This window comes from Schistocerca gregaria, chromosome 9 (genome assembly GCF_023897955.1).
Source record: "Schistocerca gregaria isolate iqSchGreg1 chromosome 9, iqSchGreg1.2, whole genome shotgun sequence".
In the NCBI taxonomy this organism is placed as follows: Eukaryota; Metazoa; Arthropoda; class Insecta; order Orthoptera; family Acrididae; genus Schistocerca; species Schistocerca gregaria.
The window spans coordinates 245,336,843-245,354,760 of record NC_064928.1 but is presented as its reverse complement, the minus strand read 5'-3'; the positions used below and the strand labels follow the sequence as shown (position 1 = coordinate 245,354,760).

At 47.4% G+C, this 17,918-nt stretch overlaps 1 protein-coding gene across 4 annotated transcripts in view; it reads left to right on the top strand.

Annotated features, from left to right (window-relative positions):
• Positions 1-17,918, top strand: part of LOC126291658 (G-protein coupled receptor moody-like) — a 467,186-nt gene that overhangs the window by 429,864 nt on the left and 19,404 nt on the right. For all 4 annotated transcript variants that reach the window (XM_049985232.1, XM_049985233.1, XM_049985234.1 and 1 more), the window contains one exon: positions 5,398-5,565. In XM_049985232.1, coding sequence (XP_049841189.1) covers positions 5,398-5,565 — 168 coding nt within the window. The remainder of the gene's footprint in view (positions 1-5,397; positions 5,566-17,918) is intronic.

The following is a 17,918-nucleotide window of genomic DNA, read 5'->3' as shown; positions in this document are numbered from 1 at the left end:
GCCCTCTAAGTGAAAGATCTCTCCATCAGGAAAAGATTCTGGAGCAGTCCCCCACATTGATCTCCTGTAGGGGACTACCAAGGGGGAAGTGACCGTGAGGAAAAGACTGAATGACGAATGAAAGGATAACGTTCTACAAATTGGGTGAGGGGAGGGGTGTGGAATGTCGGAAGTTCGAATGTAGCAGGAAAGCTGAAAATCTGAAAAACAGAATGCAAAGGCTCAGTCTAGATATAGTGGGGGCCAGTGAGGAGAATAGGGAAGCAGACAAGAATTTCTGGTCAGACGAATTTAGGATAATATCAACAGCAGCAGAAAATTGCGTAAAGCGAGTAGGATTCGTTCTGAATAGGACGGTAGGGCGGAGAGTCAGCTACTATGAACAGTTCAGTGACAGGGCTGCTCTCGTCCACACATGCCGACGTCGCAAGCAGAAGGTGGGTAATTCAGTACCTAAAGGGAGATGACAAACTAATACTCAGGAGAAGCAGGTATACTTCTGAAAAGCCAGGAGATACAGAAATATTCTAGTTAGATTGCATCATGTTCAGCCAGAAATTCCGAAATCAGATAGTGGATTGTAAGGCGTACCCGGGAGCAGGTACATTTTGCATTTGAGATGTGGTGGTACAGAAGAATGTTGGAAACTGTGTTGCGTGAAGTTAAGGAATGAAGAATTTCTCCGCAGAATCGGAAAGGGAAGGAATCAGTGGAAAACAAAAAGAAGAAACAGGATGATAGGACATCGGTTAAAACTACGGAATAAGTGTACAGATTCTCCGTCTAGCTGCATCCGATAGCAGAATCACAGAAAGAATATAGAAACAGTGATGAAAAATTAAAGCCGGCCGCAATGGACGAGGGGTTCTAGGCGCTACAGTCTGGAACCGCGCGACTGCTACGGTCGTAGATTCGAATCCTCCCTGGGCCATGGATGTGTGTGATGTTTTTAGGTTAGTTAGGTTTAAGTAGTTCTAAGTTATAGGGGCTGATGACCTCAGATGTTAAGTCCCATTTTGCTCAGAGACATTGAACCATTTGAAGACTTTTATGTTACAATATCAAATCAAAAGCAGCCAGACGGCAGAATGAACTGGTCAGGAGAGTTGAAGGCAGCCCAGTGATTGGATGTCAGCTGAGTAACACGTCAACGCAGAGGCTGGGCTGCCAACGTGCCACCTATCTCAATGAAAACGCGTAGATGGTCAGAAGTAAAGGGGTACAGTGGCCGGGCAGCTCCTCACAAGCCGATGCTGGGTGACGCTTGTAGTGGCGTAAACTGTGGTGCCAGTGGTCAGTGGACAGTGGGTGGTTGGAAACGAGACGTTTGGAGTGGACGATAACGACATACACTGTGGCCATTCGATGGAAGGGTTTGGATTGGGCAAATACCTGGAGGACGTTACCTACCATCATCTGTAGCGCCAAAAGTGAAGTACGAAGGAGGCGGTGTTACGGTACCTGGGTGTTTTTCGTGATTAGGGTGTGGTTCCCTCATTTTGCTTAAGAACGGGCTAAATGTGGAAAGGTATGAATACAGTTTAAGGCTTTGTCTGCTGTGTACAGTGGAGTTCAGGACCTGTGACTGTTTGTATCTGCATCACAGTTCACCACGTCATGAAGTAGCATCAGACAGGTAATACTTTCTGGACAGTAATATTTTTGTAACAAGTTTGCCTCCCCAAGACCGCGAGCAGAACACAATTATATGAGAGTTAGCACGTCGATTTCATTCAAGATGCCAGCGTCCAACATCACTACCCTCACAGGATAATGGGCTGCCATTCCTTCACAGACATTAAGGCACCTCGTTGAAAGTGTTCCAAACAGACCTGAAGCCCTCATAAAAGCGAAGGGTAGACGCACCTCCATACTAATGTCCACTAATAAGTTACCAAACACTGTTAGTCGAATAGTTTATATACACAGGTATCAGCTACTGTATTATAAGCAAACACACGGTGACAATTATTGAACTATATGAAATAAAATCGTCATAACTTCTGAACGGTTGCGTTAGGACCTTCAAACTGCAGGATTGGCCATGGTGCGTGATCGGAATTAGAATGCGCACGCAAGGTTTGGTTTCGCGACGAAATCAATTTTCATTTGGATGGGTTCATCAATAAGCAACATTTTCGCATTTGGGGGACTGAGAATCCGCATTTCGACATCGAGAAGTCTCTTCACCCTCAACGGGTGTGCACGCCATAGTTTGTAACTAATTTACTTCTTTTCTCTTATTGTTCAATAGTTGTCACCTTGAACTTGGTTCTTGGATATCTTCTGAACTTCAGCTCCCATTTTTTCGGTTTTTTTATCATTGCGTCATATTTCTATAATGAACTTTTTCCTGTGCTCTCGCCTTGAAAGCCGGGTGTGGTGGCCGGGCGGTTCTAGGCGCTACTGTCTGGAATCGCGGGACCGCTACGGTCGCAGGTTCGAATCCTGCCTCGGGCATGGATGTGTGTGATGTCCTTAGGTTAGTTAGGTTTAAGTAGTTCTAAGCTCTAGGGGACTGATGACCTTAGAAGTTAAGTCCCATAGTGCTCAGAGCCATTTGAACCATTTTCACCTTGTTATAGGTGTGGATAAACTTTAAGAGTGCAAAGCAGTCCGCAAGTGTCCCCCAGTTACAGGGCATTAATATATTCAATATCGGAGCTTGCTGTACAGAATTCATATTTAATAATTATGAAAAACTGTGTGTGCACTTTGAATATCTGAGAGCTATTCATCACACGCTAACATAACAAACTACAAACAATAATATCCCCATTGTATTAATGAAACTCGGGTAGTTGCTTTGTTGGGTGTGAGCTAGCGTTTTGAAACAAAGGGCACACCGGATGCTGCAGTCCAGATCACCACCTGGTGATTCGGGGATTTTGTGTTCAAGTGTTCTGCGTCATGTATAGCAGCACTGTCTTCCACTGTAACTCTGTCTTTCTTCTCCAGAAATTCGCAGAACTTTCTGCTGGACAAATCCTTACATCGAACAGCAAACTCGCTTTTCTCATCTCACCAACCAAACTCCTTGTTAGCAGGGTTCATTTCTGTTGTGTATCGCCATCGTTTCCTGCTTGTCAATAAGAATGGCTCCCATCTTAAATGATTCCTACACTATTTTAAGTAATGCTTTGTTTGCCGATATCTGCAAAATAACGTGTCCAGTTGAGCTATAGCTAATGTGAGATCCCTTTCACTGGTGCCTCTATTGCATTATTCTCGACTTGACCTCAGCTGAAAGAATGTAAAGATGCCTGTCTGATGTATTGTGCTCTGCAGTATTTTAAGACAATTTTCCTCTGCGTGTGTCCTTCCACCTGATTCTCCAGCACTGATTGTTCATCTCGCCAATCAAATGATTTGTTAGCGGATCTTGTTACTGCTGCACTAACGCTCTCATATCCTGTGCAAATAAAGACACTCAATTGCCAAAAGAAATTTCCTTTCCAAAAACACCCTAGGTTAGAGTAAGGTTGAGTTTTCTTGCGTCCGCAGAAGACCTTGTCCAGTAAAGGTGTAAATAATGTTATGTCACTTCAGCTGTTGCCTCCATTATACTATTATCCTTCAAAAATAATTGCATTTGCTGCACGACCATAGTCACGTACAGTTCTTTAAAGGACTTCGTATATGCCACTTATTGTACTGTTTACTGCAATATGCACAGACGGCATCAGTGTCTAACAAAGGCTGACGCAACCACAGAGGCTTACATTTCTACTCTTTTCATGAATATAGACTGCTGCCGTGTTTTCATCACCAGTTAGCAATTGAAAATGACCTAAGACTGAGGTTGCAATAGCTCATATTGTAAAAATGAGTACAGTCATAGGCGAATATGAAGTCTTATGCCTTATTAATCACTTCTGATTCTTTGTGTTGTCCACTGAACTATTTGCTGGAAATTTTGGTAGATGTGTGAAACCATCATCGCTCATAATGAGAGGAAAACATCTGCCATTCTCTGTGTTCAAGCAAGTCGTAAACATTGTGCAGTACCTTTGACTGCTGCCTGCATCACACACCTTATCTGAAGCTACCCATTCAGAAGCCGAACAGTCTGCCAACTCCATTGCCGAGCGGATCTGCCCCAACACATTCGCCTTCGCCTTCATATGGGCAATTTTATAGTGGTTGGGTCCGTGGAGCAGTGCGTCTGCTCCACCGATGCATCGCTATCTGCTAGCCCCAACCACTACCTGCCATTCCTCACTCTGTCCTTTCCTGTACTGTTCAGGCAAGGTGAAAGCTGGCACATGACTGGACACACACACTCTGCCACAGGTCGACAACCCACTCAGAGGGAGGGGGTTTAGCTGACTGGTCGGCCAACCCCTCCCCCCTGCCAAGTGGGTCTACCCCAATATGCTCGCCTTTGTGTGGGCAATTTCATAGTGGTCAGGACCATGGCTCAGGTGCATTGGCTCCAGTGGCACACCACTACCTGCTTGCCCTGATTGCTTCCTGCCACCCCAACTCTGCCCTTTTCCTTTCTGTTTTGCCATTGTGAAAGCTGTCATGTGACTGGTCACATTTAATGTCTGCTACGCATCTGTAGCATGCCCACACGCAATCACATGGGTTGGCGACCTGCTTATGGGAGGGGGGAATGTTGGCCATGTGACTCGTCACAGTTAATGTCTGCTACGCATCTGTAGCATGCCCACACGCAATCACATGGGTTGGCGACCTGCTTATGGGAGGGGGGAATGTTGGCCATGTGACTCGTCACAGTTAATGTCTGCTACGCATCTGTAGCATGCCCACACGCAATCACATGGGTTGGCGACCTGCTTATGGGAGGGGGGAATGTTGGCCATGTGACTCGTCACAGTTAATGTCTGCTACGCATCTGTAGCATGCCCACACGCAATCACATGGGTTGGCGACATGCTTATGGGAGGTGGGGGGGGGGGGGGGGAGGGGGAATGTTGGCCAATGGGTCGACCTGTGAATTTGTGGCTTCAGCCATCTATTCACAGGTCTACTCATTGGCCATCCTCCCCACCTGCGAAGTGTGTCTGGCCCAACATGCTCACCTTTGTGAGGGCAATTTTATAGTGGTTGGGTCCACAGTCTGGTTGCATCAGCTCCACCAGTGCACTCCCATCTGCTACCCCTGACTGCCACCTACCATTCCATACCCCACCGTTTCCGCTTCTGTTTTGGGATAGTGAAAGCTGCTGCATGACTGGGAGCAGCTAGGGTCAGCTACGGAGTCACAGAGTGCTCACTCACAGTCAGAGAGGTTGCTGACCCACTCAGTGGGGGAGGGCTGGCTGACTACAGACGCCTGTCCGACCATCCAGACCACCACGGTTGCCTCGCACACAAACACTGCGAGCAAGCAGTGCTCCGTGTTTCACGTGACATGTCTGTCGCCCGCAGGGCTGCACGTGCTGGGCTACATCATGCTGTACCTGTCGGCGTGCCTCAACCCCATCATCTACGTCATCATGAACAAGCAGTACCGGCAGGCGTACAAGACAGTGCTGCTGCTGCGCCGGCCGCGCCTGCTGTCGCTGACGCCCACCGCCAACAACAGCAGCTGCCAAGGTATGTCACCAGTGCCGGCAACAACAGCAGCAGCGAGAGGCAGCAGCAAAGCGGTCTCTCCAGAGGCGCCATCGGGGGCCTCGGCGCTCTGGGCCGCAGGTAACGTCCGAAGCTCCTCTCCCAGCCGCCGGGCACTAACCACGACACCGCACATGGTACCCGCCTGCTCACACGCTATGCACAGTAACCGCAACTCTGCAATACTGTTAACAGTGTGCAGCTCAGAACCAGTTCTCGATTTGTACAACTTCTGGGTTTGTTGTAGAACCTTCCCATCGGTCTCCCGAGGAGAGTAATTAGTAGTCCATTCATCAGTAATTACTTTGCCCTGTCCAAGTCCAGTGACCACAACTCTCTGCCTGGCCCTCTCTCTGTCCATCTGCTGCTCCTCCCCCACCCCCCTGTCCATCAGCTCTTTCCACCTCTGTTCACCCCCTGCTCCCCGCTCTTAGTCCATCTCCGCCTGCCCATCTCCCCCTCACTACCTTTACCCCCTCCTCCCTGTCCATTGCCTCCTCCACTTTTTCTGTCCACCTCCACCGTCCACCACTCTCTATCTCACAATGCCTCTCTTTCCACCATCCACGTCTCCTTGTACCTAACTTTTTGTCCTTCTGCTACTCCCCCTGATTCTGTCCATCCTTCCTGTATCTCTCTGGCAATCTCCTCTTCAACCTTCTCTCTGTCCCCCCTCTTCCATCGACCTCCTCCTCTTCCCTTTCACTGTCCATTTCTCCCTTTCCCTCTCTCTGTCCACCTCTTCCTCCCTCGTATCTGTATCCATGTCTCCCTTCCCCCTCTTTGCCTGTTCATTTTTGCTCCCCCTTCTCACTCCACGTTATCAATCCCACCCCCGTAGTACGTTGCTTGTTCTTACCCCCAGAGTATTTCTTTCCAGACAGTAACTAATACATGTACCAAGTTTGGAGGAAATCGACTTTGGGGCTTAGAAGGAGTTTTTTTTTACATGCAGCTTTGTCCACATTCACACATATCACATACATTTGACAAACTGCATGAGTATTTGTACATATATTTATCCTGTCCCTCTAGCGAATTTCGCCCTTCAGTTTCGTTTTTACACCGCTCATTATTTATGACGTCCTATCTCGCGAACTATCAGTCGTACAAGAGAATAATTTTGCAGCTGCATTGAGCGGAATATGTGGATATTGTCTGCAAAATGTGTTGCGAATAGAATTAGTATCAAATAAGTAACAAATTTAACCGCCATACTCGACGCGACAATTTTTCACGCAGCACAGTGGTTATTACGTCATATCTACAGTACGATGTACACTTTTAAACGTGAACTGTGTCACTGCTTACAAGATACGACAAAAAGGTGGCGGACGGTTGAATGTGTTCTGGGCGGGAGTTTTGAATCTTCTTTTAGTCTTAGAGAGGGGCATCCGAAGCAGCCGGTGTGGCGGAGCGGCTCTAGGCGCTTCAGTGTGGAACCGCGCGGCCGTTATGGTCGCAGGTTCGAATCGTGACTCGGCCATGGATGTGTCTGATGTCCTTAGGTTAGTTAGGTTTAAGTAGTTCTACGTTCTAGAGGACTGATGACCTCAGATGTTAAGTCCCATAGTGCTCAGAGCCATTTGAACCATTTTTTTTTTTTTTTGAGGTGCAACCGATACCCTGTGTGTGTGTGTGTGTGTGTGTGTGTGTGTGTGTGTGTGTTTGTTTCACCATCAAAACTCTCGTGCTGCAAGAAACCCGATTTATAGATGCGAATCACTTCGACTTTGAGAATGAGAAGTTCTATAAAGCAAAACAGCAGATCAATATAGAACCGGAACAATTTTTCGCACGTTATGTGGTTCACTAATCTGCACAGATTCTGTCACTGACTTTATCCCAGCTTAAGAAAAATTACTGCACATCTCTATTACAAATTTTATCTCACGACCTCATAAGTGGTAGGATATAAGGTAACAAATACTGCCAACGCTCGGACAGCTCTAATCCGCAGAGAGGCTCGCACGACCGATCCCCGGCGCTGCCAGCCGTGCCCCATTACGGCATAACGCAGCGGGCAGTCAGCCTCTGGTGCGCGGGGCGCAGTGAATAAACAGCGCGTTCATCTGCTGGCGTGGCGGGTGGAACGGCTCCATCTGCCGCCGGGCCGGCCTTATCTGGGGGGCGCAGGCGCGCCGCAGGTGAGACGAGGAGCGCCGGCAAACACTTTGCACGCCGCAAACTGCGGGGTCTGCCGCGTTGAGCGCAAAACGCCGCCGAGCTTATTTAACGACCGGCTTCCTACCCCAGAAGCCACATCACCACATTAAATATGCTCAATGGCGACATTAACACGGACGGAACGGGACACTGCAGGTTCTGCACGGCTCTCTGGTGCACGGGTCGTGTAAACTAAAAGTAATAATAGGCATCATAGCCGGCCGCGGTGGTCTCGCGGTTCTAGGCGAGCAGTCCGGATTCGTGCGACTGCTACGATCACAGGTTCGAATTCTGCCTCGGGCATGGATGTGTGTGGTGTCCTTAGGTTAGTTAGGTTTAATTAGTTCTAAGTTATAGGCGACTGATGACCTGAGAAGTTTAGTCGCATAGTGCTCAGAGCCAATAAGCACCATAGAAATTCTTCCGGTCCGTATGTGGCATACAGCATACCAGTGCTTAACAGTGTTGGTTAAGAACAGTCTTGGTTGCAATTTATTTTTTTATTTTTCAACGACGCGTTTCGCCTTACTTAGGCATCTTCAGGTTATCTTTAGAGACAGACGCGAGAGGTACCAACATCTGCATAGTAAGCTTACTACCTGAGCCCCAATCTTACTCTGTTACTCGCTCCTGTGAACGGGAACGTGTTATGCAGATCTTCGTACCTCTCGCGTCCATCTAGAAAGATAACCTGAAGAAGCCTACACAAAGCGAAACGCGTCGTTCAAATATAAAAAAATAAAATTGCAACCAAGACTGTTTTTAACCAATATTAATAAGCATCAACATCGCTCACTTTATTCGTTTTCCCATTGTCGTGATCTCATTTCTTCGTTCACTTCTGAAATAGCTGATTCTACGAGTAGACTTCTCCATTCCCAACGATCTTCAGTTCTTCTTAATACACTGAAGCGCCAAAGAAACTGGTAAAGACATGTGCATTCGAATACAGAGATATGTAAACAGGCAGAATATGGCGCTGCGGACGGCAACGCCTATATAAGACAACAGGTGTCTGGCGCAGTTGTTAGATCGGTTACTGCTGCTACAGCGGCAGGTTATCAACATTTAAGTGAGTTTGAACGCGATGTTATAGTCGACGCACGAGCGATGGGACACAGCATCTCCGAGGTAGCGATGAAGTTTGAATTTTCCCGTACGACCATTTCGCGAGTGTACCGCGAATATCGGGAATACGGTAAAACACCAACATCGGTGCGGCCGGAAAAAGATCCTGCAAGAACGGGACCAACGACGACTGAAGAGATTCGTTCAACGTGACAGAAGTGCAAATTGCTGCAGATTTCAGTGCTGGGCCATCAGCAAGTGTCAGCGTGCGACATATTCGACGAAATATGATCGATATAAACGTCCGGAGCCGCAGGCCCCTCGTGTGCCCTCGATGGCTGCACGACACAGAGCTTTACGCATCGTCTGAGCCCGTCAACATCGACATTTTGATGACTGGAAACAAGTTGCATGCTCTGACGAGTCTCGTTTCAGATTTATCGAGCGGATGGACGTGTACGGATATGGCGACAATCTCATGAATCCGGGGAGCCTGAATGTCAGCAGGGGTCTGCTCAAGCTGGTGGAGGCTCTGTAATGGTCTGGCGTGTGTGTAGTTGGAGTGATATGGGACCCCTGATAGGTCTACATACGACTCTGACAGGTGACATGTATGTAAGCGTCCTGTCTCATCTAGGCGCTACAGTCTGGAGCTGCGCGACCGCTACGGTCGCAGGTTCGAATCCTGCCTCGGGCATGGATGTGTCTGATGTCCTTAGTTAGCCTTAAGTAGTTCTAAGTTCTAGGAGACTGATGACCTCAGAAGTTGAAGTCGCATAGTGCTCAAAGCCATTTTTGAAAAAAAAATGTTCAAATGTGTGTGAAATCTTTGGTTATATGACATATTTCGTTAGTATTTGCATGGGCAATGGGTGAATTTCAACTTGTAAATTCTTCCAATGCCATACCTGCGTATTATAAACGAGGTTATAAAGAATTGTGGCTGTTTCTGTGTGATTAGTGTCCTAAACACTGTTGCAAACGTCTGAGGAAAATAATCTGTCTTTATTCTTTGTCCTGTCTGTCTTTAACCAAAAGATTTATTAATTTCTTAAATGTCATTCAAACCATTTTAAAAAAATAATAATGATGATGTGTATGTTTGTCACAGAGCAGTTATGGAGGAAATAAATGCTGCAGTGTTTCACAGCTGTAAAACGTCCTTCATGTTCTGATAGCTCCTCTTCCACCCCTAAAACTTTTCAGCAAAACTATTCAGTGAATAACACTCAAAAACAGCTTGCATCGATCCGGCAAGAACAAAGTAATTGTGATGCCCTCTGGAAGTATAGTGAACATTGGTACTTGTTTCACATATATTGTCTGAGTCCTGAAACTCAAGTTTCAGGTATACTGTGGTTCCTCTTTCTCCAAGCAAATTATTCTTTGAGGGTAGGTTTTTCCTGTTTTGGCTTTGGGTGCTTATTCTCACATAGAAGTATATTTCTTCATAGGCTACTCATCTGAATACTTTCTCGTATTTAAAGAATTTAGCGCTAAATTGTTTTCTCTTATGTTTGCTGTGGAAGTAACTGGCACAGCTGACGCCGATTGTGCATGTTTTTTGTAACGTGTTTTTAACTATCTGGCAAAATTTAAGACCTAGCAAGATATTAATTTAACATTCACTCCAAGTGCAGCCGAAAGCGGTAAACCACGTGGGTCAACGGAAACGATGCCCAGGCGCCGAAAACAGACCGGGAAAACGGGGGTTAGTGGGCGGGTCTTGTTTCGGGTGAAATCCTGGCGCTAACGATTCCTCCATCGACGACGCCGTGGCCGCCCTCAAAGCCGCGATGGCGGCAGAGAGGGCGGCAATGCAGAAGGGGATCGTCGGTCTCCGCCGGCAACTGCAAGAGTTGCGGGAAGAACTGAGGACGCTGCAAAAGAAGACACGCGCCCCCGATGGCACTCCCTCGGTGGTACGACAAGCTGGGGTGAATGTGTTTACGCAAACGGACATCCCCCCGGAACCTGTAGCAGTACAGGAGTCCGGGGAGACGCCCGTGGATGTGGTGCAGCCTGTACCGCCGCCACCTCCTGATGGGGAGAAGGCGACACAGCAGGATAAACAAGATCAAGAGGGAGGAGGGATGCACTCTCACGTCTTACCTTTCCCGGACGTCACGAACCTGCCGGCGACACTCAAGAAGATCGCAACCGTGGTGCGAGATGGGCGGTACGACGTCCACTGAAACCCTTACCTCTTCGCGTAAGCGGAAGGGAAGCGAAAGTCATCACTTCCACACTGGCCGTTCGAGCTTCGTGGCGGATATCGGGCAATTATGCTCGAATTCGTCACGAAGGACCTCCACACCATCAACTCAAACCCGGTCTTCACGCCGCGCGACTGCGGCTTCATCTTGGAGGATGCGGTCGCGCGGCTGAAGAAAGAAGTCCGAGATGGAGAGAGGAAGCTCTCACCCGAGCTGCAGTATGCACTGAACAACATCGCGCGCGAGGAGAAGAAGCGCTAATACAATGTCAACAGCCAACTCCACCGCCAGCATGCCTGCATGTTGGCAACCAGGATTTATCACCCATACCACGCAAGGACCATCCACAACGAGAGGCACAACTAATCCAACCAGTAAGGATCTTGGAGGAACAGCTTTCCACAGCTTAGACTCCGAAACATCGGGCCAAGGACTAGGCCCGTATGTATAGCGTCAGCGTCAGCGAGATGCACTTGATGTGCTGTCCCCGCAGACGCCGGATCTGAAGCAAATCGAAAATATGTGGTATGTGACGGAATGTGGCGTCGGAGCTGATCGCCCGCCTCCACGGAAGTTAGGGACTGGGTGACCTGTGTGTGGAGGTGTGGTGGCACCTCCAAGGCAATACCGCGATGTGTCGCCGGTGTTATCGGTGCAGGGATAGACATACAGGCTGTTAGCTGCGTGGCCACAGAGATCCAGACTGGTCAGTGTACAGGACCACTGACTACTTACACAGTCTTGCGCAGTACAAAAGCGGACGAGCTGTTGCTCACTGATGTAATACACTACTGGCCATTACACCACGAACATGATCTGCTCCAGACGCGAAATTTAACCGACAGGAAGAAGACGCTATGATATTCAAATGAATAGCTTTTCAGAGCATTCACACAGGCGTCGGTGGCGACACCTACAACGTGCTGACATGAGGAAAGTTTCCAACCGATTTCTCATACACAAACAGCACTTGACCGGAGTTGCCTGCTGAAACGTTGTTGTGATGCCTCGTGTAAGGAGGAGAAATGCGTACCAGCACGTTTCCGACTTTAATAAAGGTCGGATTGTAGCCTATCGCGATTGCGGTTTATCGTATCGCGACATTGCTGCTCGCGTCGGTTGAGATCCAATGACTGTTAGCAGAATATGGAATCGGTCGGTTCAGAAGGGTAATACGGAACGCCGTGCTGGATCCCAACGGCCTCGTATCACTAGCAGTCGAGATGACAGGCATCTTATCCGCATGGCTGTAACGGATCGTACAGCTACGGCTCTATCCCTGAGTCAATAGATGGGGACCTTTGCAACCATCTGCACGAACAGTTCGATGACGTTTGCAGCAGCATGGACTATTAGCTCGGAGACCGTGGCTGCGGTTACCCTCGACGCTGCATCACAGACAGGAGCGCCTGCGAAGGTGTACCCAACGACGAACTTGGGCGCACAAATGTGAAAACGTCATTTTTTTTTTATGAATCCAGGTTCTGTTTACAGCATCATGATGCTCGCATCTGTGTTTGTTGATATCGCTGTGAACGCACATTGGAAGTGTGTATTCGTCATCGCCTTACTGCCGTATCACCCGGCGTGATGGTATGGGGTGCCATTGGTTACACGTCTCGGTCACCTCTTGTTCGCACTGACGGCACTTTGAACAGTGCACGTTACGTTTTAGATGTGTTACGACCCGTGGCTCTACCCTTCATTCCATCCCTCCGAAACCCTACATTTCAACAGGATAATGCACGACTGCATGTTGCAAGTCCTGTACGGGCCTTTCTGGATACAGAAAATGTTCTACTGCTCCTCTGGCCAGCAGATTCTCCAGATCTGTCACGAACTGAAAACGTCTGATCAATGGTGGCCGAGCAACTGGCTCGTCACAATACTCTTGATCAACTGTGGTATCGTGTTGGAACCGCATGGGCAGCTGTACCTGTACACGCCATCCAAGCTCTGTTTGACTCAATGCCCAGGCGTATCAAGGCCGTTATTAGGGCCAGAGGTGCTTGTTCTGGGTACTGATTTCTCAGGATCTATGCACCGAAGTTGCGTGAAAATGTAATCACATGTCAGTTGTAGTATAATATATTTGTCCAATGAATACCCCTGTATCATCTGCATTTCTTCTTGGTGTAGCAATTTTAATGGCCAGTAGTGTACAAGCGCAGCTTTCTCATCATAGTGGAAGCCTCCTAGTTCCTATATAAATTTAAACTGGTACGATTTTATTATTTATGCCCTAAAATATTCCGTTTATTTTTTATTTTATTATATATCCAGTCACGGACCACAACAGTTTACTATTCCGGTAATTAATTTCAATCTTCGGGCCGGGATAAATTTTCTGTTTCGCGTCTATCGTATAGACGAGTGTCGCAGGCGGGAGCAGCCCAGCGCGTCTTACGGCGCCCACTATAAGCCGGACGAGAGTTTATCGAGTCCTAATCCGGCGCGGACCGGGACACGGAGTTGCAACCGATAGCAGAAGTGTCACTGGCTGAGGTAGCCGGCGTCGTTTCGGCCGGTGGCGGCGACTCCATCATCAGCAAGCAGTCCAGTCCGTCTCTTGCAGCCCGATAAGGCCGGCTTTTATACCTCGCTCATTCCGCCGGACGCGTCTGCCGTATATATCGGAGCGGGCAAAGTGACGGCGGCGAAAGATGCAACTGCGCTCCGGCTGTTTCGCCCTCGGAGGGACGTAAAACGAACGACGTCGTCAGGGATGAGAACGCTGATACGGCGCGCTGGACGCCTGCAGGCGACGGGGAGTGTGCGCGCGCTGTTGTTTACGATCCGGGCGGTGTGCGCGGAACAATTGTCTTCCCTCCTCTCGTTGGAGTCGCCGTACTGCGGCATCACACGGCGGTGCACAGTACACTGTAGCCTCCATCTGAGGCCATCGCTGGCTGCGATGAGAAGTGACGGTGGACAAGCGATTCGTTTCACATTCCTCGCTACTGCCCCACTTCCAGTACGGTATATACAGACAAGCAAAGATAAAAGCGACAGATATTGTGCGACCAGCTCGACAGCTCGTGCATCGAAGATGCCTATTCGAGGAAAATATATCGTACACTCAGGGTTCCGTACACTTAATAATATACACACTGAAGAGCCAAAGAAACTGGTACACTTGCCTAATATCGTGTAGGGCCGCCGCGAGCACGCGGAAGTTCCGCATCACGACGTGGCATGGACTCGACTAACAAGTAGTGCTGGAGGAAACTGACACCGTGAATCCTGCAAGGCTGTGCATAAATCCGTACGAGTGCGAGGCGGTGAAAATCTCTTCTGAACAGCATGTTCAATGGCCTCAGGGATATGTTCAATAATGTTCAAGTCTGAGGAGTTTGGTGGTCATCGGAAGGATTAAACTCAGAAGAGTTTTCCTGGAGGCGCTCTGTAGCAATTGTGGACGTGTGGGGTGTCGCATTGTCATGCTGGAATTGCGGAATGCACAATGAACATGAATGGATGGAAGTGGTGACACAGGATGCTTACGTACGTGCACCTGTCAGAGACGTAGCTACACGTATCAGGGGTCACATATCACTCCAACAGCACACGACCCAAACCATTACGGAACCTCGACCAGCTTGAACAATCAATGGTTGAGTTGGCTCTGACCACTATGGGACTTCTGAGATCATCAGTCCCCTAAAACTTAGAACTACTTAAACCTAACTAACCTAACGACATCACACACATCCATGCCCGAGGCAGGATTCGAACCTGCTACCGTAGCGGTCGCGCAGTTCCAGACTGAAGCGCCTAGCACCGCTTGAACAGTCCCCTGCTGACCTGCAGGGTCCATGCATTCAAGAGGTTCACGTCCATCCGCTAGATAAAATTTGAAACGAGACTCGTCCGACCAGGCAACATGTTTCCAGCCATCAACAGTCGAATGTCGGTGTTGATGGACCCAGGCGAGGCTTAAAGCTTTGTGTCGTGCAGTCATAAAGGGTACACGAGTTGGCCTTCGACTCCGAAAGCCCATATCGATGATGTTTCGTTGAATTGTTGGCACCCTGACACTTGTTGATAGCCCAGCATCGAAATGTACAGCAATTTGCGGAAGGGTTGCACTTCTGTCACACTGAACGATTCTCTTCGATCGTCGATGGTCCCGCTGTTGCAGGATCATCTTTTTCCGGACGCAGCGATATCGGACATTTGATATTTTACCGGATTCCTGATATTCACCGTACACGCGCGAAATTTTCGTACGGGACAATCTCCACTTCATCGCTACCTCGGAGATGCTGTGTCCTATCGCTCGTCTGCCGACTATGACACCACGTTGAAACTCACGTAAATCTCGATTAGCTGCCATTGTAGTAGCAGTAACCGATCTGATACAGGCGTTGCCGACCGCAGCGCCGTATTCTGCCGGTTTACATATCTCTGTGTTTGAATATGCACGCCTATACCAGTTTCTTTCGCACTTCAGCGTATATTTCATTCCGGTAGTCGAGAATCTCTAAGATTTTTGCCTTGCAAAATATTGGTCGCACGGATTTCACGACTTTCGAGAATATTTTAATTTCATGTTGGAAATCAGATAAAAATTGCCAAAAGAAATATTTATTTTGTGTGACGTAATTACAAATAGCTGATTTTCTGATTTTTCTCCTTTATTTGTACTATGTACCGGTTCCCGTGAGCTCACCGAAGTAAAGCGCTGTCGAGCGTGGTCGGCACATGGACGGGCGACCACATAGGCCGCCATGCGCTGTTGCCGTTTTTCGGGGTGCATACAGCCTCGTGATGCCAATTGAGGAGCTACTCGACCGAACAGTAGCGGCTTCGGTCAAGAATACCACCATAACGACAGGGGGAGCGGTGTTCTGACCCCACGACCCTCCTATCCGCATCCTCCACTGAGGACGACACGGATGTCGGATGGTGCCGGTAGGCCACTCGTGGCCTGACGACGGAGTACTTTTACTGTGTAACCTTGCTTCTTGCCAAATTAGTATCCTACAGGTTTCAATGAGAATCTTTATGAGTATCAGAATAAGTGACGTGAATGGCCGTCCCTTTCGAGTAAATTCACTTAGAAGTTAAGAACCACAGACCTTCTTTAGTATATAACATAAATTTCATCTTCGACCCATCAATCCGTTCTTGAAAAACGCGGTCTTAACAGATGGACTGGCAGACGGCCTGATAACAAGTGAGAATTTTTTTATCGTGTGATATAATTATAAACTAACAATTTTCGGATTTTCTCCTTTGGCTGTATCGCGAAACCTTGCTTGTTGCTAAATTTCATGATTCTAGGTCAAAGGGAAGTACACTATAGGTTTTGATGAGTGAGTTCACGTATATCAAAATAAGTGAGATAAATGACCTTATCTTTTGATTGTACTGACTTAGAAGCTTCAATTTTTTCACCGCCAAGGGATCGTATGCCTTAGTAGGTGACATTAATTTTAACTTGATACTTGTACTACCCCTTCCTGAGAAAAATAATTTTCGTCAGACAGACAGGCGAATAACAAATTTATTCTATAAGCCTTTCGTTTTTACCAGTTAAGGTACGAAGTCCTATAAACATAAACAAAAAAAACTGTGTGCATATTCTGTCCGCACCGTAGATTTTTCGTAAAAATTCAGGGTTAACATCATAAAACGCTGTTTCGTTTTAATATGCAATTTAATTACCTATCTGTTTAATAAAATGGCTACACATAGTAGTATAATGCTTCCAATACGGTGTCGCCGACCAGTGTATGGCCGATGGGTCAGCTGCACGTAATAGCTTTGTGCCGTTTTTTCATTTCCTTTTCGATGCTCCCGTAGCTGCCACATTCGCTCAGAACTGCACTTTGTAGGACTTTTTGCGTTCATTTCGAAAAGGGGGTTTTCTCGCACTTGCATTTTCTGTAATTCCGAGCATATTTGAAAGTCATATGAGACATATTTCATTATTTTGTAACTTTCAGTTTAATAACGATTTTAGCTTATATTCCGGTGAATATATTTATCACTTTGCGTCCTGGTAGTGGTCCGCAAGATCTTTGCAGTGACACCTGAAAGAATGTCCTAGCTAAGTGCGTTCTCCCGCTGTGGCAGTCTATAACTTAACACTAAGGCAATTCGTAAGAATTTCACGCACGCGGCTACACTGGTACGATGACGTCACAGGCAAAACAAATACTGCGCGGAGAACATGTGCACACATAAACGTCTATCAGTTGTGGGGTCAATCATTGTTTACTCACTATTAGTCTCGCAGTTACTAACGATTCGAATCTAGCCGTCTTTTGTCACACAAGAAAGTTCGACCGCCGAGCGAATAGAAGTTTTGACGTCGACAAGGTGACAGTGAATCGAAGGACGGGTGGTATGGAATATGTACAAGAAGCGAGAGAGAAATATAAGAAAGAGTAACAGAGAGGTGCTAGGATTAGAAACAGTGTGTAAATCAGTGATGGAGTCATTCTCGTCTGCTATTCATCCTACATATTGAATAAGCAATGAAGCAAATAAAAGTAAAATTTTAAACGTGGGATTCAAATTTTGTGTGGAATGACGTCAGTGATAAGATTTGCTGATCAAACCTGATCCATGGAATCGGTGCTATGACAGGTTTAGAATTTGTTTTCGTAGTGTGGTAACAATGAAGTACAATGCTCTTACACATTTAAGAATTAAAAGCTGGAGGAGCTACAACAAACTCTCGACATTATATAAGGAGAAAACGTCCACAATGTCCCTTGGAACGGAAGGTAAATTTGGTCGATATATCTATATTTTAATATTATCCATATTTTGCAGCTTCAAACGTGACTGTATTCAGTACACTGGAAATAATGAATCAAAAAACGCCTGCAGATATAAATTTTTATGTTTTATTAAACAGTCTATGCATTTCGG